The following is a 27,705-nucleotide window of genomic DNA, read 5'->3' on the forward strand; positions in this document are numbered from 1 at the left end:
CACCAATCTTTATTATGTGGATTTATTTTAGACAACTCTGTGAATCAGTACTACATTAGCAAATACATTAATCTCTTGGAATAAATTGATACTGTAACTATTACCATTATCCAGATCCTTAGTACTGTATGTAAACACACCCTTAACATTTAGGCTACATTTGCCAGGATATGCTAAAGGCAGTCAAGTTACATTTTTCACAACTTTTTAAATACAAGTGAGGATATAGACATTTCCATACTGATCTCCGCAGGCAATCTGACACAGCTCCTTTGCCATTTGGCTCTGGAGTTTAGGAGCGAGTGACAGGCTGGTAACTCCTCCCTCGCAATGGAAAACTCCCACCTGAAAATACACGTTAACATTAGCACAAGTAGACAGACCACTGGCAGGATAAGCCAATGGAAACAGACTAGTAGATAAGAACCATTTATTTTTTCTGATGTAAGGGCTCAGAATCGATCCTTGGTTTCATCAAGGTCCAGGATAACCAGATCCCATGCACATTTAAATTCCCTTATTGTATTAGCCTTTACTGCATGAACATGCGCACACACCTGTCTGAATGGGTCATACTCCCAGACCTTCACAGTCCTGTCAGCTGATGCTGAAACAACGTAACCATCAGTTGCGAGCAGAGAAGAGACAGATGCATGGTGAATCTGAGAACAAGGAATAATCGGAACAAAAACATTATATACTTAGTGTGCACCTCTGATCATATGCATGGTGAATCTGAGAACAAGGAATAATCAGAACAAAAACATATACTTAATGTGCACCTCTGACCGTCCTTACTCTGCAGGATTCTTTTTTTTTTTAAAAAAAAAAAAAAATCCAGTCCTGTTCCACCGGGCTGCATGTACCTATGATGTGTCAGTGTCTGCGTGTCCAGGCCAAGTGCTCTACTACTGCACCTCTTTGACTGTCCTAACTCTGGGGGAAACTTTTTTAAAATTTCTATAATGAAAGGTGAGTCCAGAACCTCTTCTTTATAGGAACACCCCCCAAACGACGTTATCTATCTCAAATGTATCTAAATGTGTGAGCTGACTGTTGGAGGGATTGCTGAAAAGCTGGTTTCCTAAACTTGCCCCACGTTGGCAAACGTTTCAGTTGTTGTGCTTGATTGCATAACATGTATTTATAGCTTACCAAATATCAGGAATGTAAATTCTCTATGCAGACTTTTATTTTTGTCATTGATATGATTGAAAGCTCAATAAGATATATAAAAATAAAATTTCATCTGCAAAATCATATTAGGCAGAGGTTTTTTTTATTTATTTATTTTTTAGAAAGCGTTTTATCAGGAAAAATACATTGAGATTTCACTCGTTTCCAAGTATTGTCTGGGGACCAAACCAGAAGCTGTTTTACATACGGGGTATACAAAATAAACACACAAGGTAATTTTACCTGTATTCTTTTCCAATTATCTGCCTTGTCTTTAGAACCATTGATCCCTGTGGTGTGCAGCCACAGCCCTCCGGCTGAGTCGCATATGCCTGAAAAAAAATAAAATATATCGGTCAATGTAGAAAGCAGCTGAAAAGCACTAAATTCATTAAAAAAAAACAAAAAAAAAAGCCAATGGCCTTTACAGATGATGGAAGTAAAAAAGCCAATTACTACAAGCTAACTGCAAAAATCTGCTTGAAGAAGAAATGTATATATTGGGCTCCATGAGAGGAGGTTGCCAGAGAGGAGGATCCGGGGGTCCTGCAGCACTGCGGGGGATCCTCTTCCCTGGCTGCCAGGGAACGTCTGCACGACATGCATAGACAACATCCGCTTCTGCCTGGCACTTTCACTGGGGCTTCTACAATGGAAACTGGAAGGCTATGTCACGCCAGCCCTCAGTGATAGAAGCTCCAGAGGAAGTGCTGGCAGCAGCGGCGGCGGTTGCCGGGGGGGGGGGAAGATTCAGGTCCCCTGCAGCACGGCGGGGGGGATCTGGTTCTTAGTCTTATAGTCAGACCTCTAGTTGAGGTGCGATTATAAGACTACCTCGAATACAAGACAAGGGGTATTTGCTCTGAAAAAACCTTGTCTTATATTTGAGCAAATACGGTGGGTGTGTGATATATATATATATATATCACACACCCACCGTATTTGCTCAAATATAAGACAAGGTTTTTTCAGAGCAAATACCCCTTGTGTATATTATATATATATATATATATATATATATATATATATATATATATATATATATATATATACACACACACACAAAAACATTTACACAAATATTTCAATTGCATACATGTAAAAAATGACCACGGATGAAGCAGGGAAAAGAAGCCAGACCCAAGCCTCAAATAAAAGAATGGTCACATAATAAGAAATATTAAGTGTGTTATTTTTCTGAAAGAGTCCTTACCAAAGTCCGGTATTGATACTGTGACAATGGTGCCAGGCTCCAGTTGCTCTGGTGGTGGCTGGAAACTGGTATCTAGTACACTTCGCAAATCATACTGCATTAAGGAGAAGAAACACTGTTTTGTATCAAGAAATGCAACGTAAAAATTACCATTCCTTTTCCCACATTCAGTAACAGGCATACGATATTTGCAGTCTAGGTTCAGTAATACAAAAGTACCTGTAGTAAACCAGTCTTTGGTTCCAGGAGATATATTTTCCCAGACACTGTATGTAACTGCACCCGGTTTGAAGTAGTAATATGTGCAGCGACCACAAGGGAATCCATTTCTACACTGTACACTTTCTTGAGTCTGTAGGTAGAGAGATGTCATGTTTTGTAATAGGGCAAGTTGCACTTTGGTTAACTTTCTACCACTCCTGAAACATCCTCACCTTAAGCCATCTCCTTTAGAAGATAAAAGGAGCCAACTGGAAACTTTGTTATCACTGGAAACGACACAGAATGATCGTGGGGCGGTGAACACAACCGAAGATATACAAAGCTTGCTACACTGTAACACAAAGTAACAATATCATTAATTACAGGCCAGAGTAGACTCATTTAAAATTAGACATCTATCCCTCAACTTGGGTAAACTTGTGTTACCTGCACAGAGAGCACCACCTTCTGGTTCCTCCACACCGCAAGGTCTCCATTCTCTCCACCTGACACCACTAGCTCTGCGTCTGGAGACCACGCAACAGCTGTTACTGCACCAACGTGACGATAAGGCAAAGGATGCTCTGTGTAGAGAGAAGCACACAGGATCGATGAACATTAGTCACATAGCTTACAATTTGTTTACATGCAGGATGTACCATTTTAGAGCATTCTATTCACCTACAGGTTTGCGATATGGCTAACCATAGTAATACATTGCTTATTACATTGACAAATACATACCATCTCTGCAAGGCATTCCCCATATGCGTACTGAGCCATCTAATGCAGCTGTGACAATGGCATTACATCTGGGACTGGCTAACGAAGATATCACCGCATGTCCGTGACCATATAGTGTTTGTACCTTGTCCATCTAGATGAAACAACAAGAATCACAGAATCTTAAATACATCTCTTTTATAACACTGTTTTTTCATGCATAGTTTTCCTAAAAAGAATCACCTGTAGTGGGTTCCACCTTAAAACAGAGCCATCAGAACCTGCTGTATAAACCACCAACTCAGCATCATCTTAAAGAAGAACACAAGTTGTTAGCAGAGGTCATATGCATTTCTAAATACCCAATCCTGATAAGCTTCTTCAGCAATGTCTGCAGATTATTATTCGATTGCATAACAGTTATTCTGGGTATACACTCACCCCTACTTTCTTCGGTTTCCAAATATGCGATGCTTTGATAAATCTGCCCACGATGGGTTGGGATGCTACAAATCTCAACACCTTCTAAATTCCACACCTTTAGACATCCATCCCTACTGCTTGATAGCACATGTTTTCCCTGTGATGGTGAAAAACCAAAACCAAAACCTATAAAATCCTTGTCAGCAACTGAAGAATATGATCGTTCCCTGACCCGGTAGCAGATAAAAGCATACCACACAAATAGCACTGCTGACAGCACTTTGGTGCCCTGCAAACTGCAAGAGACATTGCTGCTGTGTGATGTCCCAGAGGCATACAGACCCATCTCCTGAGCACGAGATCTGTAGGTAGAAGGGAAAAAAAACAATTATTTTGTATTAAAATCGGATACTGATTACTGCAGAAGTCAGCGACTGTTTTTGTGATATACCTTATTTCCTCGAATATAGGCCGCACGCGATTATAGGAGGCACCCTTATAGTTTGGTGCTATTTTAACGCAAAAAAAGGTGCTTCCTTGTCAACGATTGAGGGAGAGCCCTCACTTCCCTCTACTGCTTCCCCTGTCGCACTACCTTAAAGCAGAGCGACTTGCATTCCCTTTACCAGTCTCATTGTTGAAGGACGAGCTGTCCATCCACTTGGTTTGGAGCGCCACCAGTGCACAGCATGTCTTTCTTTAACCGGCACATTATTGACTGCCCAAATATTGGACAGGCAGGCACGGCAGTAGAAATGAGACTGGTGGTGACCGACAGGGCAGTAAATATGGTGAAAGCAGTTAGAAGTGGGGGCTTTGCGGGTTTGCATTGTGCAGCACATATTCTACTATGCTAAGGGCAGGTATTCCAACTCATAGGCTGTGTTTCACCCAAAACATTTAAAAGTGCTGGGCACTTTCACTGGAACATGAAGGAAAGTCAGCAGATCATGGGGGAAAATTAGGCTACCCAGCACTCAATATTCAAAGTGAATGATGTTCTAGTGCTGCAGCTCTATCTCCTTCCTTACTCAGTTCTTTAGATTTTTCAAATATTGGGGAAATTCAGCCTGCTTGTCTGTCTGCTTGAACTTGCCCAGTCCCTGCCCTACTCTGCTGCTGCAACTCAATCCCCTTCCTTACTCTGAGGAATCAATAAATATTTTTCTAAATTTTGCGGGAAATTAAGCGTCCTGTACCAAGGGGCCGGATGTGTAGATCTGATGCTGCTGGTTTATCACCTTCCTTACTCTGAGGGATCAGTTAATCAAAATGGTCCAATTTGGGGGGAAATGGAGTCCCATAGTATGCTGCTGGATGTGTATATCAATTGGTTCAGTGCTGTGGTGTGGTTGCTGGTAGTGGTCTTACAGTCCAAAATAGAGTCTGGATTTCTTCCTAAACCTTGAGATGCTGCTGCTATAAGTGGAAGATGAGTCCGGAAGGGGGCAGGGACACCTCCCTCAGGAAACGCCTCCGAATTTCATTTCGCATAAAAAAGCCCTCTGAATTTTGTGTGAAACCGAACGATCGCAAAACAAAATTTGTTGCCAGAAAACAAACAAGGCAAAAACGAAACAGTTTTGTCCAAATTGATTTTGCTTTTGTCCTGTCTGGAAACGGGGTCTCTTGTTATTTATTTTTAAGACTTAGCCAGCCCCTCTCAGGACTCTCCTCTGACAGGGCTAGGTATCCCATCAGCACCTTCTTTCTTTAAGCAGCTTTACACACAATGTATGTTTTCTTTGAGGATTGTTTTTAGTAGTCACAGTGGCAGGATTTCTTCCTCAAGGCATATCTACAGTAGTAGCCTCCTAGGGGTTGTGTTAGTAGCACCCCCACTGGGATAGCTCAGTACAATGTGACACACACACAAATTCACTTTTCTAAACCCCACTCTCAAAATACACATATTTCTATATATTTTTGGTAACTGGCCACAATCTGACTAAAAAGTAATAAAATAAAAAATAAATAAATGAATAAATAAAAAAGATTCACTACGTCTTACCAATTTCGTATCCTCAGTCCAGGCACAGTCAGATACCCAGTCTTTATGGCAAGACAACAGAGCATGTACAGTGACAGGCGGATTCAAGGTGACATCCCAGCACAGCACAGACTGAAAGACAGTATTTAGTCGTTACATTGTTTAAGATCTACTATCTCAATCATTTCTGTGTTCACACCTGTGTAGGCACCCTACCAATTGAAATATATTATACCTGCAGTGTAAGTTGATGGCTGTATAGGCAAAAATTCAGCTCACTATCTACAACCAGATATAGTAATAACTTAACACCTTTTAGTACAGTGTTTAGGCCAAAGCTTACCCACACCACAAAGAAACATCTTATTTGTAAGTCTGTACCTACAGATAGTGGTGCCCTTTCCACCCACTATTTAATCTACTTTACTTTTCATATAACCCGTCTTCTAGCTTTTCCTTGCACGACAAACCCACCAGCACCTTTTACCAAACAATCGGCCTCTTCAGTGTTCCATCACTCATTATGCCTATGTCTTTGTAACAGCCATGTACAACATTCATGTTACCATATTTACCTATTCTGGCTTAATTTGCTCACTCCTTCCTAACCCCTATAAGCCTTGGTAGTAAATATCTTTTAACCATGCACAATTTCACTTTCCCACATTGAATTTAACCCCTCTCCTGCTCTCACCCGATCCTGTCCTCCAGTAGCTAGGAACTGCCCATCCTTGCTGAATGAGCAGCATGTAACTGGAGCAGAGTGACCTCGCAAAACAGAGACCGGGGCAGGAGGTGAAACGGCATTTAGCAGATCTTCTAACAGCCAAAGGCAAACTGAAACATCTTCTGAAACAAGAAAAAAAAAAAACAGCGGACATTACTTTTGAATCAAATATATTACATGCATTCAGAAGCGGCACACAGGATATTATTTGACAACAACATCAACATATATGCAGGAGTCCATTACACTTAAAGCAGTGGATGGAATATTGCAAGTCTCAAGTCCCAAAATAAACACGTTTCAGCTGGAACAGATGTGATTTAAAAGGAAGCAAAACAATAGCATTAATGGGTTCGCAGGCAATAACTTAACATTTAACCAGCGGATAGAATGCTCACCAGATGCTGACGCTAAAAGTCGAGAGGAGACCGACAGGGCTCGGACAGCGCGTTTGTGTCCACGAAGAGAAAACTTGCAATGAGACTCATCAGGTGAGATGTTCCAGACCCGCACATAACTGTCTGAGCTCCCAGTGACCAGTTTACTGTCCGAGAGCCATATAACAGCCCCCACAGCAACATCAGGAAAGATGCATTGTGATACAAGGTCACCTGCCAAAAGAGCAGAAGCATTCAGAGACAGGCAGTATAAAAGGCAACATTTTTGAGGACAAACTTTTCGAAAAGTATTTTTACCCCGATTACCTTGACCTCCACCATCTATTAATAAAGGTATCGGTTTGCTGCAGGCATAGGCAAATATAAAACATGCTAAGTCAGATATATGCTCTCAAGTGCCAGAATTAAAATCTTAGCACAACTCATTAAGCTATGATGACAGGTACACTTATAGGTGTCAAATCTGTTACAAGACAAGTCGGATCCATTTTCTGATGAAAATAAAGACAAACTGAAGTTCTAAAACCTCAGCTCTTTAGGGAGAGAATTCTTACCCGAGTCAGCATTGTAGATAGAGACAGAACCCGAGTGATATCCAACAGCCAGAAGTTTTTTATTAGGAGAGATGGCAAGACATAGCGCAGGAGACTGTGTGCTCTCTGTTTGTATTTGCCCAGCCATCCTTCCAAGACCACCTGACCACACTTGCACCTGTTAAGCAAATAGAGGATTACACCTCACCTTTTAGCTAAGGAATGTATTTTGCCCAAAACACCTTTCAGTACAGCTTATTCTCAATTGTATACAAATGGTAGGTGCTTACCTTGCCATCTTCTCCCCCAGTCAATAACTGTTCTCCTTGCGGCAGGTAGCTTGTAGTCAGAGTAGCACCACTATGGGCTCTGAAGTGAGCAAGCTGGACACAAGCCTCCCATGCCCAGAGTGACACCCAGCCATCAAGACTCCCTGATATCACCATGTTCCCCTCAAGGGAGAAAGAGACTGCTCTAACAGAGGAGCCACTACCAAGAATCTAAAGAACGAGGAAAAAACATTGGAGGTAAATATTTGGGATTCACCTTTAGAATACATTAAAAAGGCTACACGCTGGAGAGTAGTCTATTGACTAATGGAGGTACTCACAGCTTCTCTTTTCCAACTGTCCAATTTCAGCACCGTTGAATTTCCATCCCAGGATCCCACCACAGCTACATTTCTTCTAGGATGAAACGCCACACAATTCAGAGGGCTCGGGAAAGAGGTGACACTCAAGAGGGAACCACGGCTTGTTTCCCAGAGCTAAGCCAAGGAGAAAACATATGGTGAGTGGAACTGTTTAGGTGGGCGTGAGTTTACTCCAGATTCAGACTCCATTTTTCTTCAACCCTCATAAAATCTGATCGATAAGACAGTGACACAGGGTTGCAGCAAGCACAAGACACGTCCTGACATAACTCACCTTGAGCTGGGAGTCAAGAGAGCAGGTCAGGAGTTGTCTATGATCAGCACTAACACAGCACCCTGTAACCATTCGTCTGTGTGCTTCAGTTCTGTGCATGCTGAAAGCAGAAAGGTTGAAACTGAATAAAACAAATATCCCAAAATCTTAAATCACATGTGCCTGATTTTTAGAATTATTTGATCAAAGGCCAGGGAACCTTTAGATGCTGTCACCTAAACCTCAACATCCGGCACATTTTGAGAAAACATCTACACTCTTACAAAATCTACAGCTGAACAAGGCAAAAGACAATATCCCATACAGCATATGTACAATATTCAAACATTTCAAAAATGCACTCAAGGCCAGCTGCTTACTGGAAATTTCATTTATGGTACAGCAAACAAATGAATACAAAATGTCAGTAGAATATGCTTATCATGCACCTACTGTACAAGAGCAGAAACACATGTATTTTTATTCCTATACCGGCTAATGATCACCAATAAATATGTAAGAAATCTGCCCCTTCCCCTACCCAAGATCTCTTTATCCTTCATATTCCTTGAACTCCTGGAACACTGGAATACCTACAACCCCTTGAATCTGCATTGTTACTTGGCCCCTACCATGATCTGGCATTCTAGCTTGTTCAGTAAGCAAACATGCCAATGGGTCACGGCAAGGCTCAATTCTGATCCCGCCACTCTTGTAAACACACATGCAAAAGACCCAGCAGTACCGTCAAGAGACTGGCAAAATTTACAAAGAAAAAAAATAGCACTCGTTCAAATTGTCATTTACTAAATTTGCATTACTATAATCATCGTATTATCCATACAAAATGAACATTCAATTTTCATATATTTCACAATGCAGCATAGCTCCAACAAATGCAGACAGAAAGGCCACAGCTGTTACCGGCAGCCATCGCGTATGTTCCATATCTCCAGGGTTCCATCATATGACGAGACACAAAGTATATCAGCGGTGATAAATGCACCAGCAGACACTCCATCGCAGCCACTGTGAAGAATTCTTACTTCCTACACCAAGAAACATAGCAGAACCCAGTTGTGATCACACCATATTAGCTTGTGAACCAATAGGTCATGCTATTATACAAGGAGAATCATGATCAGAACAGGAGTACATTTTCTTACCTTGCCACTGTCTGTGTCAACAAGGTGAACATTGCCGTCACTAGTGCCAACGGCAGCCAGCCTTCCCTCAGAGCTCAGGGCAGCACAGCCAGGAGAAGAGGGGACCTCTATTGATTTGCTGTGAATGACAGAAGGAGGGAGGCAGCATCTTTTAAGCTTTACAATATTAAGCTTCACATACTTCAGTGTTCTGAAATGAAACTTCCAGACAGGAATACGCATATCATGATTTTTTTGTCCACCCATTATCTAACTGCAAAACCACTTATAATTAACAACTGCAGCCCAGTCTCTGACCTGGAGCAAACATTCACGAATCCTGGTTTGTTACTTCTTTTCATAACGAGCTGGGTATCCTCGCAGATCCGGGCATCCACAATAGCTTGGGCTTGAGCGCACACTGGGGAGCAGTCCGGCTCATTTAAGGCCAGCTGATAAAACAGGGATGGAGTTCTTGAAAGAATAGGAAGAGAGCGCTGAATGAACTCCCTGAATTCCCGCACAAATGGCTCTGGTGGCTGCTCACTCAATTTCTTGCGGCCTTGGCCTGAAGAGGTCTTCTCTGATACAGCTTTGTCTATAAAATAGTAATAATAATTAAAGACACAAAGAAAATGAATAATAAAGTGTGTCGCCATTCCCCATCAAGCAATTATCTTCTCTATAAAGAAAAACATGGAACCCAACATGCTCTGCGCTATAATAGGTTTGTCCAAGTGGCATCGTGCATTTTACACATGGCATCAAACATTTTTCAGCTGTCCTCAGCCTGCTTGCCAGAGCCCGGCTCCACTATGCGACAGCACGAAATTAAAGAGACACGGCTGTCCGAGCTGTGTTTCAGAATGCTTAGCAAAGGAAAGTCTGTAATGACACTGCTGGATTCCCATTCTGACACTGGAGCGAGACCAAATTCGCAGGGGGAAGTATATACTCACCGTAACGGCTGTAGACCTGGCACAGATGGGGTAGTAGGCCTAGCGTGGCATGTGTCCGCAGGAAGGGAAGATGGGCAAGCAGGTGACCCATAGTATGTAATTGCTGACTGCACAGCTGAAGTGGAGAAATACTTTACTCAACCATCCGCACGTTTCACACATTTATCAAGAAATGCTTAACAGGCAAAATCATCTACCCTTGTTTTGAGGAACACTCTATATAGTAGAAGGGTTGTTTTCAGATCTTCTTTTATTTAATTCTTAAATAAGTCTCCAACAACACCTTGCACATGCTTGGTAATAAAACAATTACAAAATGTATTAGACGCAAATGTCATCAGTCCCAGCAGCAAAAGGATCTATTTGTGCACCAGAAAGATTTTGGGAGCTTCCCTTGCGCCACAGGGGCCTATGTTACACCCCTGGTTAAAGGTGCTGTTCTATTCAGAACAAAGGAAGAATTGCAGTTTCTCGTATGTTGAGCAAGCAAACCTTTGCAGATCTGTATTTTTAGGTTTTTCTTCTAAACTCTGTGTCACATAAAATAAACCATAGTATAAATAAGCTCTCTGTTTATACAGAAACATAGATTTTGCAGACAAAAAAAGAATATTTTGGCCCATCTAGTCCGCCTGTTTTTTCTGATGTTTCAGGACAGTTACATGCTTAAATTCTCTCACTATTTTAACATCTACTACTTCTGCTGGGATGCTCTTCCAGCCATCTACCACCATCTTATTAATTCTTAAGTACCAGCTGATGCATGCCTTATCAACCATAAGTGTACTCATTCAATGTTGGAACAATAGAATCACGTTAAATAAACACCATAAGAACTTCACATGATGATAGGGGAATTGTAAGTAAAACGTATGAGAACTTATAACGTTATAATTTTCTACACACGTTTTGATATCACTATGATCATTAAATATCATTAATACAGGCTTACAGTACAAGAGAACTTACCAAGTGATGGGACAGCTCACTCACACACTCAGCAGGGGGCAGAGGATTGGATTCAGGGTCTTCTGGAAAGCACACTGTCCAAAAATGAGCTAAGAGAGAAAATAGGTAACTAGGTTTGTGGAGACATTACCACCAGGAATTAAATATTACGCAGTATGTCTTTTATAGACCTGGTTGAGCACCCAATAGTGTCAGCCAACACTTAAAAAAGGGATAGTAATGTATCTGACACCCCCATTAAAGAAGAATACACATAAAAATTCCATGTGAGTTTTTTTTTTTTTTTTTGCATTCTTCAAAATTGAACTTTGCCTAAAGGTTGCAGCCTTGTTGATGCAGCTCCCATCTTCCCCAAGATAGTGGCCAATCAGTGGCAGAAAAGCGAACGGACGCCGGCTCAGAGCATTCACTCTGCCGGCACCGGAGCTGCCTGATGCAAGTACACATCTACTGCAGGCAAAATACCTGGGCTAGAGGAGAGGGCAAATGCATATAGGGATTTCTGCAGACACCACAAAAAAGGGACCACACAGCTATCATATGCGTTAAAGTACTTATGATGGCTGTAGTGTCTCCACTAGCGTATGATCTGCCAAATGCCACGACTGAGGGAGCCATATCATTTAGAAAAGTTACGTTTACTTACCATATAGAATTCTGTACTGATTTTTGGTCCCTATACATGTGTGGTTATGAAATACTGTAAATATCTGTGCTTATTTTCTATCAGAAAGTGAAGAGATCATTTTCCCAACAAAACACATGAACGCTACAGTTGGAAACGCACTGAAAATGACTAGAACATCTCACCAGCCATGAGAAGGTGAACAGCTTGTGCAACATCTGGCCTTATAAAATAACGTTTCTCCACTGCGTCTCTCAGCAGGCACTTTGGGAGATAAAGTCTTGTATCAACGTTCCAGAGACCAAGTACACTGCAAACGAAGCACTTTTTTTTAATCTGATGGCCTCAAAAGGATCATACCCTTACTTTATTTCCAAGGATGTCTACACGAATCTTTGTGTTTTTAGTCTGTCAACCCGTGAAATTACTGTGAAGATATTTTGTTAACAGAGCCTTAGATGAGATAGCATAATGGAGAAGAATAATCACACCAATTTGCAGAAAAGCACTTGAAAGGTACAATTCATCATGTGGGACATACTAGAAGAAATTGTAATAAAAATTATATATAAGAATAACCCATGCTACAGCAAGACTAAAGTTTCATTTCTCACCTTTTCAGACCCCTAAGGAGGAAGGAAAATGTGGCCATTGGAAGGTTCTTTGCATGTGTGGCTGCACTTAGCATCTGATTCCAGCTTGCAGTATACACAGAGTTAAGACTCTTCAGTGTGCTCAAGATCCTTAGAAGATCTCTCTCTTCCAGTCCTACAACAATACAAAGAAAACATTGCTAATTTTGAATACGAGAGTCACTCAAACCTACTATGGAATACCAAAATGCTCACCTTTCTGTGAGAGACAAATGGCAGTTAGTGCAATAGTCACAAAGGTTTGCCCATGTTCTTCCTCCAAGCTCGTAAGTCTCCTTTGTATCAATGGGCCGATGGTAGCAGGTATCTTTTGTATGTCATCAGAGAGCTACAGAAACAAAAACAGAGATAGAAAGGTATTTCGTAAGTAATGCGTCGGTGTAACAGATGGAGAACACTTAAATTTGGAATGCCAAAAAAAGGTCAACACCAGCCTTTTCAAAGATAGCATTAGCACGCAGTTCCTCACTCGCCAGAGTCAAGTACAGGGGGTCTCGTGAGCCCTTTTTAATAAGCAGGAGACGCATCTGAAACGGAAAAGAAATATTTCACAAAGGCTGTTTAAGAAGCTGCAAATCAATGTGATGTATCAGAGCTAGCTTCCTTTTGGTCACTGAGGCACATACCTGGTTGTTGAAGGAAGACTCATCCAGCTTCTTCCCATATACAGCTAGCCTCTGCCTCACCAGTTCTGCTCGGTCTGATGGTTCTAGTGTCCCTAAGGACATGAGCACAGAGTCCTTCCGTCTGGCCAGGGAGCAGCAGAGAGAGGAGCCCTCAGTCATGCTCAGAATCAGGTTTACGTGCTGGGGAAACAAAATGTATGATCAATTGGACACCAAAGGACCGCATCACCTACAACATATACCCAATTGCTTGGAGAATAATACAAAATACACCCAAGAAAATCAAATAATAGTGACACCAGAAACCTTAATTAAAAGAGGGGGAAAAAAAAACAAAAAAAAAAAAAAAAACACTTTTGGATTATGAGCCCATTAGATTGGAATGCTCCACCTATTTTACACAGTCGAGAACAGATGACCTGAGTGCATTAAATGTAGAGCCATCTTCAGAAGTGTTAAAAGATTATTATTGCTTTTGTGCTGCAATAACATATATTAAGAGAATGAATAAAACAAACACACTCAAGCTACGTAAATACAGGCTGATGGCGTTACATTGCAAAGAATATGGATAGAACATGTCGGTATGGCCCTCTGTAATACATTGTGGAATGGGAAAACAGGTTCTTCTGTCATACGGACAACACTGTATTTCAGAGTTTTAGTATCCAAAAGAAATTCCTGCCCCCCACCATTTCACCATAAAAGCAATCATGTGCTAGTTATCTTTTACTGGGAATATAGTAACAGGAAAGTCTGAGCGGTTAAAATGATTTGTACCCTAGGGAGGTGTTCAGGGATCCAGTCAGAAGTGAGCTCCCCTGCATTTCCACACAACAGGTCAGCTCCATCAATCAGCAGCGTCAATGTGCCACTCCGGCCCAAAGACCGGGACGTTAACAGGAGGAGAGAATGGAACTCATCACGAAGGGCCCTACGCATATGGGAAAAAAATTGATATTGCATTTCTTTTATGTTTCACAATGATGCTGAAGCAGACAGATTAGTCCACATAAGGTTGATAACGACACAGGCAATGATACCCCAGATCACCAATGGCAGATTGCACCACAGTACAAATGTGGCTTGGAATCATAGAATTTGACAACTGATAGTAACCAGTTTTTCCAGTCTGCCCATTTTTCATGGTGTAAAAACTCAGACCTTAATCAGTCCTTGGTCTTGTATCATATTCAGAAGAGCTCTATATATATCCCATTGGAGTTTAAATACTTCACTGTATCTGCCTCTGCCACTTCTGAAGTAAAAGTTCCTTACAGCTAAACCTTTGAATTTCTAACATTTCTCTTCCTTTGAAATACACATTCATAAAATCCCTTTAAGTATTTAAATGTTTCTATTACATAGTCCTATCTCTCTTCTGTTCTCCAAGGTATACATATTGAGTGCCCTTATTACTTCATGCTAATTTTTATCCTGCAATTCATTCTCCATTTTTCATCTGAACTCTCTCCAATGTGTCAATATCCTTCTGGAGATTGAGTCTCAAGAACGGTACGCAATACTCTAGGTGAGGTCTGACCAGAGATCTATAAAGGGGCAAAACCACCTCCCTCTCAGACACTTGATTGCCTTGTCTGTCCTCAGAAATAAGGACTCCCCTGGTTTGCCGTCACTGACATAACAGTCTCCCCAGTGCTATATTCTGTCTTTTTTGTGCAGAATTAGTACATAATTTTAGATTTAAAAACACTAAACTGCAGCTGCCACAGTCCCAACATTTCTTCCAAGGTCACTTGCTATTTGCCTTGTTCCACCAGGAACATCTTGCCTGTTGCAGATCTTTGTATCATCGGCAAAAAGACATACTTTACCATTAAGACCTTTTGAAGGGTAAATGGCCAGATTTAGGAGAAGCACTAGCTAGGATACACAAAATAGCCATAGAGCTGAATCCAAACTCTAAAAGGTCTTTAAGTCTTATGTTCACAGCCACAAACCTGTATGAGGTAATGTTGCAGCTCTCCTTTTGCAGATGCAAACTCAGTTGTTTGCAGAGTCGCGTCAGCATGCTCTCTGCTTCTCGTGCTTCAGGGGTGGCTCCTGTGAAGTGGTAGATGACCAACGATGAAGGTGCAAGTCTTAATTCTTTTACGAGGGCGGCCTGCCAGGATGAAAACAAAATCGATGTTTTATGCAAACCGATTTACATGGTTCTACTTCAGTTTTTTACAAAGTAAGCTGTATTTTTTCCACACTCAATATATTACTTCCCAAATGATGTAGCTGGATAGAACAAAAAAAATTACAAAGTTATGACCTACTTCCTGATTCTGCCAAGCAAAAACCTACCATGAAGACAGTCTTTCCTTGGCTAGGTTGTCCACAAACAAGTAACATTCGTCCATTTGCTGGGGATGATTTACTTTTAGACAATATGTGGGCACATGTGCTCACAACTAACTTTTTTCTGGCACAAGAAACGCTCTCCTGCCACTCCTGGAAACCCTCCTGCTCCTCATCATCATCAACGATATCTGACTCTTCCTAAAAAAGAAAAAAGGATGGGCACTACATTCTGACAGTGATATTTAATTTGAAATATAGTCTTTCCTACACTAGCGCAAACACAAGTAGAGAAACAAAATGTAAAGAATAATTTTATAGGATCAAGAGGATTGAAAAATGTATGATTTCTGTAAATCAAAAGAACAAATTGACAATGGAGAAATAGTCAACGTCCCAAGAAAACAAATAACAAAACAAAGGGGGAGAGAGAAAGAAATTACAGACGTGACTGTTTGCTAGGCAACTATGGCAGCACAAATAAGAAGGGAGGAACAGTTCTGGATTCCTAACCTCTTCCAATATGAACTACAAGAGAGCAGAGTCCCAAGTCACAAACAACAATGATCTCTATAGCCCATGCTACACTCGGATGCTCTTTTTATGACCAACACAGAGCTGTAGAAGCAACTGCTGTATTACAGGTTACATGAGGTCACGTACCCTGATATAGTCTCTCTCTATGACATGCCAAATATCTCCTAACAATTGAGCTTCAAAGTCCTCCAATCCAGCCATGGATGGCTTTCCATCTCTTTCACTACCCCACTGACAGGAGTATCTGAGAAGAAAAAAAAAAAATTATATATATATATATATATTCAACACGGGATAAGGTTCACAACTGTGCTCTGCCTCAGTGACTAGGCAGCAGTACGTTACTACTCACCTATAGCTCCTGGCTGTTGGTTCTTTGGTAACCCTGCTCTTTAAGTCACGCATCCGCATTTCTGCATATTGAGATTCAGCTGCAAAATCCGAGAGCCAGCGACTGGGCACAGAACTGAATAACGAGAGTGGCATTTAAAAAAAAAAAAAAAAAAAAAAAAAAAAAAAAGAGACATGTACAGGTATACAAGGAACCTCCCATACAATAATCAGTAGTGTTTATTTAGGGAGTTCTAGTAAGCTTAGATGACAAAACATTTCACAAAGCCTGCATAATATTAAGATTGGTAAAATGGAAGTATTAGAAATATTGAGAAGGACAAATGACTGGCACACAAACAGGAGTAACCCCCCTTTGTCAATGCGCAAAGCCAGCACATTTTTTACCATTTGACTCACTTTGGACATCCCCTGCCTATTTTTGCTCTATACTTCTACCCATGGAAGAAATGTTTCCTTTATAATACATTGCCACACAGACTTCATTAATATTAAAATGTGTTATTTATAGCACAAATATACCGGATAACTTCAGGATCCCTCAGGTAGAAAAAAGCCTTAGGGCTTCTTGAACTGGGGTCACAGTTCTGCAAAAACTGCATAGCTTCCAGCTCAGTGATGGAACGTCCTGGTGGATACGTCTGAACCTACAAGACAATAGGGAATTTTCTTCAACATTCATGTTATGACCATACTGCTTGACTCAACATCTCAAGGCTGATTTAATACTACAGATATATAATGTACATGAAAAACAATGATTCTATAAAAATACATAAAAACATGAAAAATCTCTTGTGATGAAGAATGTATCAACTTCCCCCTATACAAACTAGAGTTAAGTACAATGGAAGTCTATCTATTAGAGATGGATTGATTACAGTTGCCCATTACACCTTTATTTATTTTTATTTCAACTGTGGAAATATTAAGAAAGTGTAATTTCAAGGCAGTCATTTCATCCCCAGAACTGAGCAAGTGATATCCTAACAACTTGGTCTCGAAAGCTCGCAATTAAACTCTGTTAGCCAATAAATGGTATCATTTTAACTATACTTTTCTCCTGTTTTCTCAACGGCTAACACGGTACAAAACCTTTTTTATCAGATGAAATTAAACAACTAATATATGCATAAATCCAGGTAATTCCGAAGGGTTCACATACTTTCTCCTTTCAATTGTAAGTGTAATAAGCAAACAAATATATATATGTAATGTAAACATATTTTTGATTCATTGTTCTACCAATACAAAGAGCGATGATTTTACCCATTTATACTCAGGTAGGAGTGGCACGGAATACGTTTCTGGGATGTGCCCATAGCGCTCTCCCAGGATCCCGATAAAGATCTGGCTTCGAGAGACTTCAGAAAGACACAAATACAACTGCCTAAAATTAAGAATATTGATTAAAATTAGTTGTAATATATAATATATATATTTTCACAATAGTTACATTGTAACTCCCCTATTTCTTTGAGCCATTTAGCCACCTGTCTTGCTTTGCCTCCTCTTCTGTGATACCCCATCGCAAATCCACTTCTTCTATAGAAAGAAAATGACGGGAAGCCCGGACACGCAGCTCTGGTATTACTCTGCCAATAATTACGTCTCGTTCTCCATGCATGTCACGAAACGTAGAGGATATAAAGATGCGAATGCTTCGCCACCTGAGATGTTAAGAGATGACATTTCAAGGAGGTCCATGACACACATCATTTTCCGTTAGCATAGATATTACCAGGAATGATATACAAATATACTGTGGCCGTCGATGCGGTTTTAGAAGGCATCAGTAATACCGTTGTGTTGGCGCAGGCACAATGATCCCCCTGGGTGCTGCATGGCTTTTCCTCACACTGTCTGGGTCTTCGGGAACATTGAATCGCTTATTCACATTTTCTACATGATCGATAAGGCGGGCTGTACCCCGCTCTGACACATACCTACCAAAAAAAACAAAACAAAAAAAGGACTGCTCAGAATATGTTTTATATGTACCTCTTGACAATATTCTACATTTGACAAGGCTTAACTTACCGCAGGACTTGTTCTGTAAAGCCACAAAGAGTGACATCATTGCACTGATCAGGTTTATCCTCACTGCAAAAAATAAATACACCAAGGTCGACAATGTCAGAGGAATGAAGCTACTACAGAATTATGTGAGGCAATACAATACGATCACATTATTATAGGAGTCTTTGCCGCACCGAAACAAGCGGCCTTTGCATTACATGCACAGGAACTGAGTCTATTACAGAACCTATACCTGCAGGTGTCTATTCCAATATAATACTTGTCTGCCAAACAGGCAAAAGTTCTACCAAGCTGGAATGACCAGATCTAACAGGCTCAGTCTTACACACCAATAAATAGGACTAGGTATAATCGTCAAAATTAAATAAAACTATGTTTACTATATTAAATAATATTGAAATCCTCTAATATTTCCTATTGTATTTCCACAGAAATAACAGGAGCAGAAAGAAAGCAACATTTCTATTTTAGAGTTCACAAAGTGGGACTATTGAAAACACTGACCAGACACACTACGATAGTCAGCATAAGAGAAGTGTGTCCCGCAATTCAGCATCGTAAAGCTGCACCCAATCACCCTCTAGTAGAAAATGAAAAGACAGTTTTATGCGGATAGAAAGTAGGACACAATGTGTACAAAGGAGCTTAGTTACCTATTGAAACCATTTGGCAGGACAGTCACACACAGGCAGTCTGCATTTACTTCCCGTCGGTAATGCTGCAGTACTGAGCGAAACTCGCCCCCAGGTGGAGAGGATGTGAACAGCAGCAGGGTATCCACCTGTTCACGGAAAACACGCGCATGCATCAATATCAGCTGCATTTTCGGAATTTTAATATTTTCAACACAATAGCATCCCATTACTGCAGCTGGTTGTAGTGAAAGTGTATTCCCCATTTCCATTATATATATTACATATACACATACATACACACACAATTTTCTCACAAGACTATTGATGTATTGTTGTGCAAAAATACGTACCAAAACAAAAGGAACATAATCATTAATTGAGCTGCCCTATAAGTGTGATGGAACAAAATAATTTGCCACTGTTGGCTATCATGCATAAAACCCATTCAGATACCATATAGCCACAGGTTTAGTGTTATGGAAAGCATATTGCTCTTATAAATCTGCACCATATTTGACCAACAGTAAGATGCAATAGAGATGTATAAAATATCGGTGACTGCTTATTTACCATTGTTCGCTTCATGAGAATCTCCTGCATGTATTGAACCATTGGGTCCTTTTGTTCAAAGGCAACATCTGACGAGGAAGGCAAATCCTTAAAAGGGAAGCACATGACTGTTGAATTAACGCCTTCTGGCACAATCACCTAACATCCCAAGTTTTCAGGAAATGCTATTTTAAGCGTTATTTTCTTTGGAAGTTAAGCACTTCACAATAAGTCTAATATTACCTGGAATAGCATTTCCGTGGCAGTCATGACGATGTAGACAACCAAATAAAATTATGGTAAATTATGGTAAAATTATTAAATTGTCATGACTACCACAGAAAAAAAACTATTGTAATTTTTGTTAAAATGTCTTATTTGTAGTGTACCAGCAGATAAGTGATAACATTATAAATTGACAGCATACACAACTTATGAAGCATGAATATACATTAACACATACTGATCCCGAAGGATGTTTTTTGGTACCTTAGAGGGTAAAATGTGGTATATGATAGCCACTGTTTTTAAATGATGACTGGGGCTTTCCTTTAAGTAGAGAAGTTATTCATGTGTGTTGATTCTTATTTGCCAAATAGAGTGATGTCCTTTTATTTTACTTTTGTAAAATTGCTAACCACTTTTGTTGGTTCATTTAACATATATCCAAGTGGAAATCTCTGTGAATAACACCATACCGAAGAATTCCGCCGGTGGAGAAAGTATCAATGTAGATGCATTGTGAGATTACAATAGGGATTGTTTTCATTTCATCAATTAGCATTTATTACCTGGGCTATTTTTGCTTGTGTATTAACACAAATGAAGGAGGAAGTTAATAAATGCATTACAACACTATAAGAGGACTTTAATAAACTTAAAATACAAATACATTGGGTAAAGCCACTCACCTCAGCTTGTTGCTTAAGGGTGACCAAATTCTGAAGCAGTTGGTCTGGTGTGGCATCAGCAAGAGCAAAAGAGTATTCATTACACAAGACAAGTTCAGTGCTTTCTGAAGTGGTTTTAACCATTAGACTTAGCAGCATACCCACCTCCATGAGCTGAAACATATAGATTTAACAGCAAATGATTCACATAAAGTAAAGGATGAAATACAAACTTTGATGGCCACCATGGACCAATGCTGACAGAGACATGAAAACAATGGGTAAGGGACTATAAAAGTACCAAGATCTAATTAACTGGACCTTCTCCTAATCATGAATGAGCTACTGGCCATCTTCACACAGAGCATAAAACTAATTTGTCAAAACCCAAATAATTAGAGGACAAATAATTACTAAGAGACAAATTAAGGGATAAAGTTATGTTTCATTTCACAGAAGTGCCTAGGTATCAATGGACTCATATTTAGTTTTTTGTTTAGTTAATTCAGTCAGTCACACATAATGCAGGGTTTTAACAGTATCATATTTCATGTAAGCAGCCATTCTTTCAGGCACCTCCTAATATATAATTGTATTTTTGGTTGTATATTTATGACCATGCTATTTGCACAAGAAAACATTCCGTAAGGTTCAAGATTATTATGAAACCATTCCTAGTAAATCAGTATTTTTTTTAAATAAATGAAGTTTAGGGGACTTCTAAACTTCACAAATGCATTTGAAAATGAAAAAGCTCCCAATGGAGGGATTTCATCTAAAGTAGGGCAGTTAATATATCCTTCAACAGAAAAGGGACATCCAGAGGTACTCACGGTGGGAGTGGCATTTCTCTGGCCAAGCGTTGGTTCTTCCATGGACAAACACAGTTCTTTAGCTCCATGGCATGGCTGATACATCAAGGGGTCGACACATAAAAGGATCACTGTGCGCCCTGGTAATGGGGGAATATTGTAACGAGCAGAGATTTGAACAGCTTCTTCCAAAGCCCTCTTATACTTTTGCAGAATTCCCTTGTCCGGTTGCGAGGCCCTGAAAGGAAAGATGACATTCTGAAATCTCCGCTTTCCTCTATTCTCCCAAATGTTGATTTGCTCTCTGTGCCCTGCATCTGGCATTCCTAACCTGGCTTTTTTCAGTGCCTCCTTTTCGCTCTTCAGCATCAGATACAAAGCAGGAACGGCAAGGCAAGCTCTGAGGTGGCACGGAGTCCATTTGTGTCTTTGCAGTTGTGGAAAGGATTTCCCCTCCCTTCTAATGATACGTTGAAAGAGCTCCATGTTGGAAGGAAATGGCTTTTCTGATCAAAAACACACAGTATAAGGATTGCAATATTGATTTGTGAAACACTAAAAGAGTAAACACCAGTGTATTCTATTAACAAGGAGGTTACCACTGACCACATTTAAGTTGCTGACTTTCTAGCTCTTGAATCACTTTGTAAGCAGAAAGAAACCGGAATGGGAAGAGACGGCTCCTAATCACACTATTCTGCAAGGTCGAAAAAAAAGTCTATTATATAGGAAATGTTTTCAAAAAAGAAAAATACAAATCATTTCTACAAACAAGAACATACAGATGGTGTATTATTAAATCATGGTACCTGACTAGAAAGACGTTTTGTCACTTCCTTGTGATGCCTTTCACTGACTCCTGCTCGGATCAAGTTCCGTAGATTTCTGAGTAATGCCATGAAAGGGACCTGCTTGTTATCTGCAATGAATGGACGAGAGGGATAAATTATGAAAAAGAAATATGATAAAGGCTGTCGTTATCATATTTGTTTGCGGTCATGTAAGAGCGATGCTCCATTCAGAAAACTGTCACCTACCCAATAATTTCTCCCAGACAGGACCTGTGTTTCCCTTCTGGCTCAGTTCCCTCTCCCACGTCTCAGGCTGCTTAAGTTTCATTCTACAACCTGCAAGTTGAGATTGCCAGGGTCCCTCAAGACCACTACGGGAAAAAGACTGAATATCCTTCGGATACCTGCAAAGATATAAAGGAAAAGAACACATGGAAGTGACGTGAGCAAACGTTTTACCAAGGAAAGCAAATGCAAAAGGAAATACATAAATACATACTTGCAGCCAAGCAGACTCATGACATGGTTAGCTGGCTTTGAGATGTGCAGCCGTTGAATCAAACTCTTCAGAGAAAAGCGGTCCTTTTCTTTCTTTTGTTTCTTACAAGTAGTAGATTGTGGTGTATTAAACTGTGGGAAAGCAGCGGTTAAGAGGAGCTATTTGGCAATGCTAAATGTAATGATGGCATTGAGGTTTGATGTTTTTACTGAGACCCTTACCTTCTCTATCAGACCCTTCAAAGAGGAGGTCAAAAATGCCAAAGATTTTCCAAGTTTTATAGGTCTGGAGACCTGCGAAAGGAGACGGTTTACAATGAATTGCATTAGGTGCACATTTTACGGGAACGAAAATATTATACGCAAATCAATCCATGTCAGCTTAGAGGATAGAGGATGTTATTCAGGTTGCGACTCAAAAGGTCAACATGCTCTGCTCGAGCCAAGACCAAAGAACACGGTAAAAGACGGAAATGTTAAATGAGAAAAAAAGGAGGTTATAGGCAAGCTCATTAAAGAAACGAAGTAGAAATAATATTTACATACTATACTAAACACTTACGGCGGTGAAGTCAAGCTATGGTGGTATGGATGTACACTTGTATGTCAATACTTGCTTAATTTTAAAAAGGTATTTTCCAAAAAGATGTTTAATGCTGGGGTAACTTGGTTGCAGAATTAAACAGAGATATTTGTGAAAAAGCTGAGAAACTTTATCAAGCGGGCTGGACTAATAAACTGATCTGGCTTCTCTCTCATTCAGGACACAAGGATATTTCTTCTCCTTTTTTCTAGCAACACTTTAATAGGCCACTGTATTGGTGTAGATAGGATTTAACAGTGTGCGTAGTGCTACTTAATATGAAAATTAAAAATACACGAGCACAACAGAGAAAGTAATAAGCGAAGAGCACAATGTCCTCACAGTTAAATTTTTTTTTGCACTTTGTTTCTTTGGTCCATGTTTCCCACGTTGTCTCCGAGTGTTGTATTTGGCCAGCTGATATTCACCAAACTCCTTAAATTTCATGGTCATAGCCCGGCGCAGACAGGAGGGTAGCGGGACTAACTTTTCATCTTTTCCAACCAGGCTCTGTACAAGAAAGAACCTACAAGTCAAAACCCTAAACCATTTAAGATAATCAAAAGAAGTTTGCTCAGAAATACCATCTGGGTACATACTGTACATCTGCAAGCTTTCTTAAATATAGCAGAAACCACAATACAAGCCACAAATTGTACATTGCATCCATCATCAATTATTTTCCTCCAGTGTCTTAACCAATCCTTATCCAGATTTATCAAGATAAAAAGTCAAACAGAATGTTATATTTAACACCAAGGTTAATTCAGACAAAAAGACATGTGCTACGGATTTCAGGTAGGACGTGCGATAACTTCCTTGTTGCATACCTGATACAACCGTGGTACCTCCATCCAGTCAGATGGTAGCTGTATAGAAGCCCAGAAATACCTGCCCAAATGAGGGCGGCAGGCAGGAAGCGACGCAGCCACAGCCAGTAGGAAGTTTGCTGTGCTACGAATGTTCAGCTCCTGACGAGTGTAAAGGGCAACCTGCAGAAGCAACAAGGTTATATCTGGTTAAAGTACAGCTGCTGTCCCATCTAAGACTTTTGTCTCAAAGTTGCCTTCAATAAACTGCTAAACTCTTGGCTGCTATTCAAGACTAATGTGTGCAGTTAAAAAAAAAACGTGCAGTTTTTTTCTTGTTATTCTGCCTGTTTTTTTCACTCATCCATCCTGACCTCACATGTTTTCCTCCTGATGCTCACTGGTCATATCAACAGACCTCAAAGTAGAGGGTAAAGCATATTGGATTAGGATGGATAATGAATCATAAAGAACATCTGCTGAGTTTTTTAAACCACTACACAACAAAAAAGTAGTTATTCAGAAGTTTGTGGTGTAGTGTTCCTCACGCTGGATTCTCACCTTGAGCACAAATTCTGGATCCAGCCTTGAAATCTCCTCACACAAACTCTGGATATTGACCCGGGTCAGGTCTGACTTGTCTGAGAAATTGGGTCCATTGACAAGTGAGCAGCACACAGCAGATAGTAATGCCATCTGTAGAATAGGCAGCAAAATAGCTAAATTATTTATTTCCATAGAACGTTACAAACAATATTTTTACTTTCCTAATCTCTGCTACTAATCCCACACTGCAATCAAGCCCCAAGAGCTACATTGTACACCAATCCCCCACAAAATGGCACAAAAAAGCAAATATGACTAACTACCACAGCATCCCTTGAGATGTAACAGCACCTGATCAGATGGCACCTGATTATTTTTATTATTATGAGAAGACCGTTCTAATCTTTTTTTGTGCCAAAACATTTTATGATGATGGAATTTATGAGTAAAAGGAGCAACTGCCCTGTGGGTTCAAGATGACTTTTACTCTGTTGCTGCTACAGTGTTTTTGTCAACCTAATGCAAGCTTTATTATAGATAAGAATGCAGTTTAGTTTTGTATCAACCTCTGACCTTTTTCTGCCGTACTGTGTTTGGCTTTTCAATCTTGAGGGCGTCAGGTCGTTGCTTCAAAGTTTGGAGAGTTTCCTTCGCAGCAGGCACAATGAAGACAGACTGCACATCTTTTGGAGGTGTAATCTCCAAGTTCGCCTGTGTTTACAAAACAGAACACCCACAAAATATTACAGATATTATGCTTAATGTTATTCATAACATATGCATTCACTGTCACATACAACATACCTCTGAAGGCACTGGTGCTGTATCCCTGTACAGAATTTCTTCCTCAGGTAACAGAGCAGCTGATAATGATGATGATTCAATCTCAGGTGAAGCCAAGCTATCTTGAGGCACAAGATCTTTCCATTTTCCCGGGCTAGCTACTAAAGTAGAGTTTAGGTTTGAGGGCACATCAACTGGATGAGGGGTCTGTAGACTCATCTTGCTTGGATCAATGGAGTCTTTACATTTTGATGAAGAAAAGAAAGTTGACTGTGTCTTCAAAACATGATTTGAAAGAACAGTATCATGAGGTGTCACGAACTCAGAGGCCAAGGAAGAATTGCAGTTAACAAGTGGTTTAGAGAAGAGAGAGGCATTTGAAGCTACTTCAAGCTTAGAATGAAGTGAAAGATTTGAGGCGAGAGCAGAATTGGAAAGATTTAAAATCAGACTATTAGGAGTTGTGGATGTCGAGGTCATAAGAGGGGAAGAAAGATCACATACTTCAGTGGAAGGAGAATTCACAACAAGCTGAGAGTTTAGAATAAGGTTTGAGGTCTGCGCATACTTAGAGGCCAACAGGGGTTGGGAGGTCAGCTTTGAAATGCCAGACTTTTTGGACTCTTCCTCCCAAGAAGGGCCCAATGAAAGCGTCTGAGGATGGTTCACACGAGGCTCAGATACTGGACCAATGCTTGGCCAGTCAGTGCCAGGCAGGTTCAGGGCAAGTCTGCAGCGTGGCTGAGACAGTAGCTTCCCACCTCGAAGGACAGAGTTTTCTAAAGAAAGTCTGGATGACCCAGAGGAGCAGGTGTCATGGATAGGCATGGTAAAATCCTGAAAAAAAAAACAAAAAAAAAAACACATTTTTAACGTAGAGAAGAACACAACGCTAGAAGAAAACGTTTAAGACAATTGATGGATAAGTTAGCTGAATTACCCTATCCCTAAAGGTCAACCAATATCAACCAACGCGTGGCTGATATGGCCTACTGCAGGTAATTTTGATACCTTATTTAAACGCTGTGCTTTCCGCTATAGCCGATGGGCTCCTGAATTTGCACCCACCCAGACTTGCGATATGTTTTACTAAAGAATGCTCTGCAAATGGCCGTGCTAAAGCATTCTGTGACATGGTGTCACAGCATTCTGTGACATTCCTAAAGTGGGCGATACCACCCCTGTGTGGGCTGGAACGATAAAGTGGGGGTTTAGTAAAAATAAGGGGGCGGTGGAAGCATAAGGTAGGAAGAGAAGAAAAATTTGAAAAAACGTTCCTACATGTTTTATATGTTGTGTAACAGAGTTAAACTTGTAGCGATTACTTTATTTTGCAAATAAACTCACAAAATGCAAACCCATTGCTGCCCAAAGTGGGCCATACCACGCCCTGGGGGGCTCTGGAAAGATCCAAGTAGATTTCCAGGGAGGCACTGAGTATTTTTTTTTTCCTTAAAAGGGGGGGATAAGCCAAATAAGTTTGGGAACCTCTGGTGTAGAGGACTGTTGCTGCAGGCACATATTTGTGCAGGTGCCGCCACCTTGAAATCAGCTTACAGACTGCTGACACTGACAGCTCTACTCTTCTGCGATGAGTCACTTTTTCAGTACATGGCAGCTGACATGGGAATAGCATCGTTAACATGCAATACATTCACATCTAGCAACATGTCATACGACATAACGTACCTTCACACAATATTCCTGAAACGCACACTATAAACCCGCTGATCTATAGTCTACCAAGGATACCAACTGGTATTAGAAAAGTACTTCCTTGTTCCTGGGTGTGGAACGCCAATCAAAAAGCGGGAGTGTCAGGGCGTTAGATGTCATCATAACTGCTCTCTTATTGGACAATACAGATCACGTGCATCTGAGTAGTCCGAGATAATGGTTTGGGTAGTTCAGGTAGGTAAGGGCTGGGCAGGTCAGTTTGCCAGCGTGTTTTATTTTGGACCCGCTCCACGAAATATTATTAGTGGGTACTGAGCAGCATCTGATACTACAACTGTATGGAATTATATGTATTATGTTACACATCCTTGTCTGGGTGGGTTATCTGTAATTAAATACAGTTAAAAATATAAAAGATATAAATTACTTACCTTACATTATGTTATATATATATATATATATATATATATATATATATATATATATTATATTATTATATTATAAATTACTAACCTTACATTATGTTATATATATATATATATATATATATATATATATATATATATATGAATGATATTATATTATTATATTATAAATTACTTACCTTACATTATACTTGAAGTATACTTAT

General features: G+C 40.2%; 1 protein-coding gene across 1 annotated transcript; it reads right to left on the reverse strand.

Moving 5' to 3' along the window:
* Window positions 1-6: 6 nt before the first annotated feature.
* On the reverse strand, window positions 7-27,180 carry TEP1 (telomerase associated protein 1). Its single transcript, XM_053468524.1, has 54 exons — window positions 27,087-27,180; window positions 25,419-26,234; window positions 25,188-25,325; window positions 24,630-24,764; window positions 24,090-24,251; window positions 23,602-23,769; window positions 22,899-22,970; window positions 22,678-22,808; window positions 22,425-22,582; window positions 22,197-22,306; window positions 21,994-22,084; window positions 21,719-21,893; window positions 21,409-21,625; window positions 20,597-20,749; window positions 19,707-19,793; window positions 19,155-19,282; window positions 18,502-18,564; window positions 18,264-18,407; window positions 17,955-18,131; window positions 17,731-17,851; window positions 16,984-17,108; window positions 16,463-16,576; window positions 16,237-16,354; window positions 15,580-15,774; window positions 15,228-15,391; window positions 14,047-14,200; window positions 13,267-13,446; window positions 13,075-13,167; window positions 12,836-12,968; window positions 12,602-12,755; window positions 12,173-12,297; window positions 11,363-11,451; window positions 10,394-10,508; window positions 9,753-10,032; window positions 9,456-9,573; window positions 9,214-9,338; window positions 8,311-8,410; window positions 7,995-8,150; window positions 7,675-7,884; window positions 7,406-7,562; window positions 6,852-7,064; window positions 6,421-6,575; window positions 5,748-5,858; window positions 3,991-4,098; window positions 3,755-3,893; window positions 3,557-3,624; window positions 3,335-3,467; window positions 3,038-3,174; window positions 2,824-2,942; window positions 2,609-2,741; window positions 2,390-2,483; window positions 1,420-1,508; window positions 558-662; window positions 7-345 (listed from the first exon to the last, which is right to left on the reverse strand). The coding sequence occupies exons 2-54, from the start codon at window positions 26,223-26,225 to the stop codon at window positions 208-210; spliced, it is 7,884 nt and encodes a 2,627-aa protein (XP_053324499.1). The 5' UTR covers window positions 26,226-26,234; window positions 27,087-27,180; the 3' UTR covers window positions 7-207.
* Window positions 27,181-27,705: the final 525 nt, after the last annotated feature.

This window comes from Spea bombifrons, chromosome 1, assembly GCF_027358695.1.
Source record: "Spea bombifrons isolate aSpeBom1 chromosome 1, aSpeBom1.2.pri, whole genome shotgun sequence".
In the NCBI taxonomy this organism is placed as follows: domain Eukaryota; kingdom Metazoa; phylum Chordata; class Amphibia; order Anura; family Pelobatidae; genus Spea; species Spea bombifrons.

Coding starts and splice junctions, on each gene's coding strand:
- TEP1 (XM_053468524.1), bottom strand. CDS start 26,225: ATGCCTATCCATGACACCTGCTCCTCTGGGTCATCCAGACTTTCTTTA. Junction 10,033..10,393: donor CCAGGTCTACAGCCGTTACG/GTGAGTATATAC, acceptor ACTATTTTATAG/ACAAAGCTGTATCAGAGAAG. Junction 7,885..7,994: donor ACAGTTGGAAAAGAGAAGCT/GTGAGTACCTCC, acceptor CTCGTTCTTTAG/ATTCTTGGTAGTGGCTCCTC.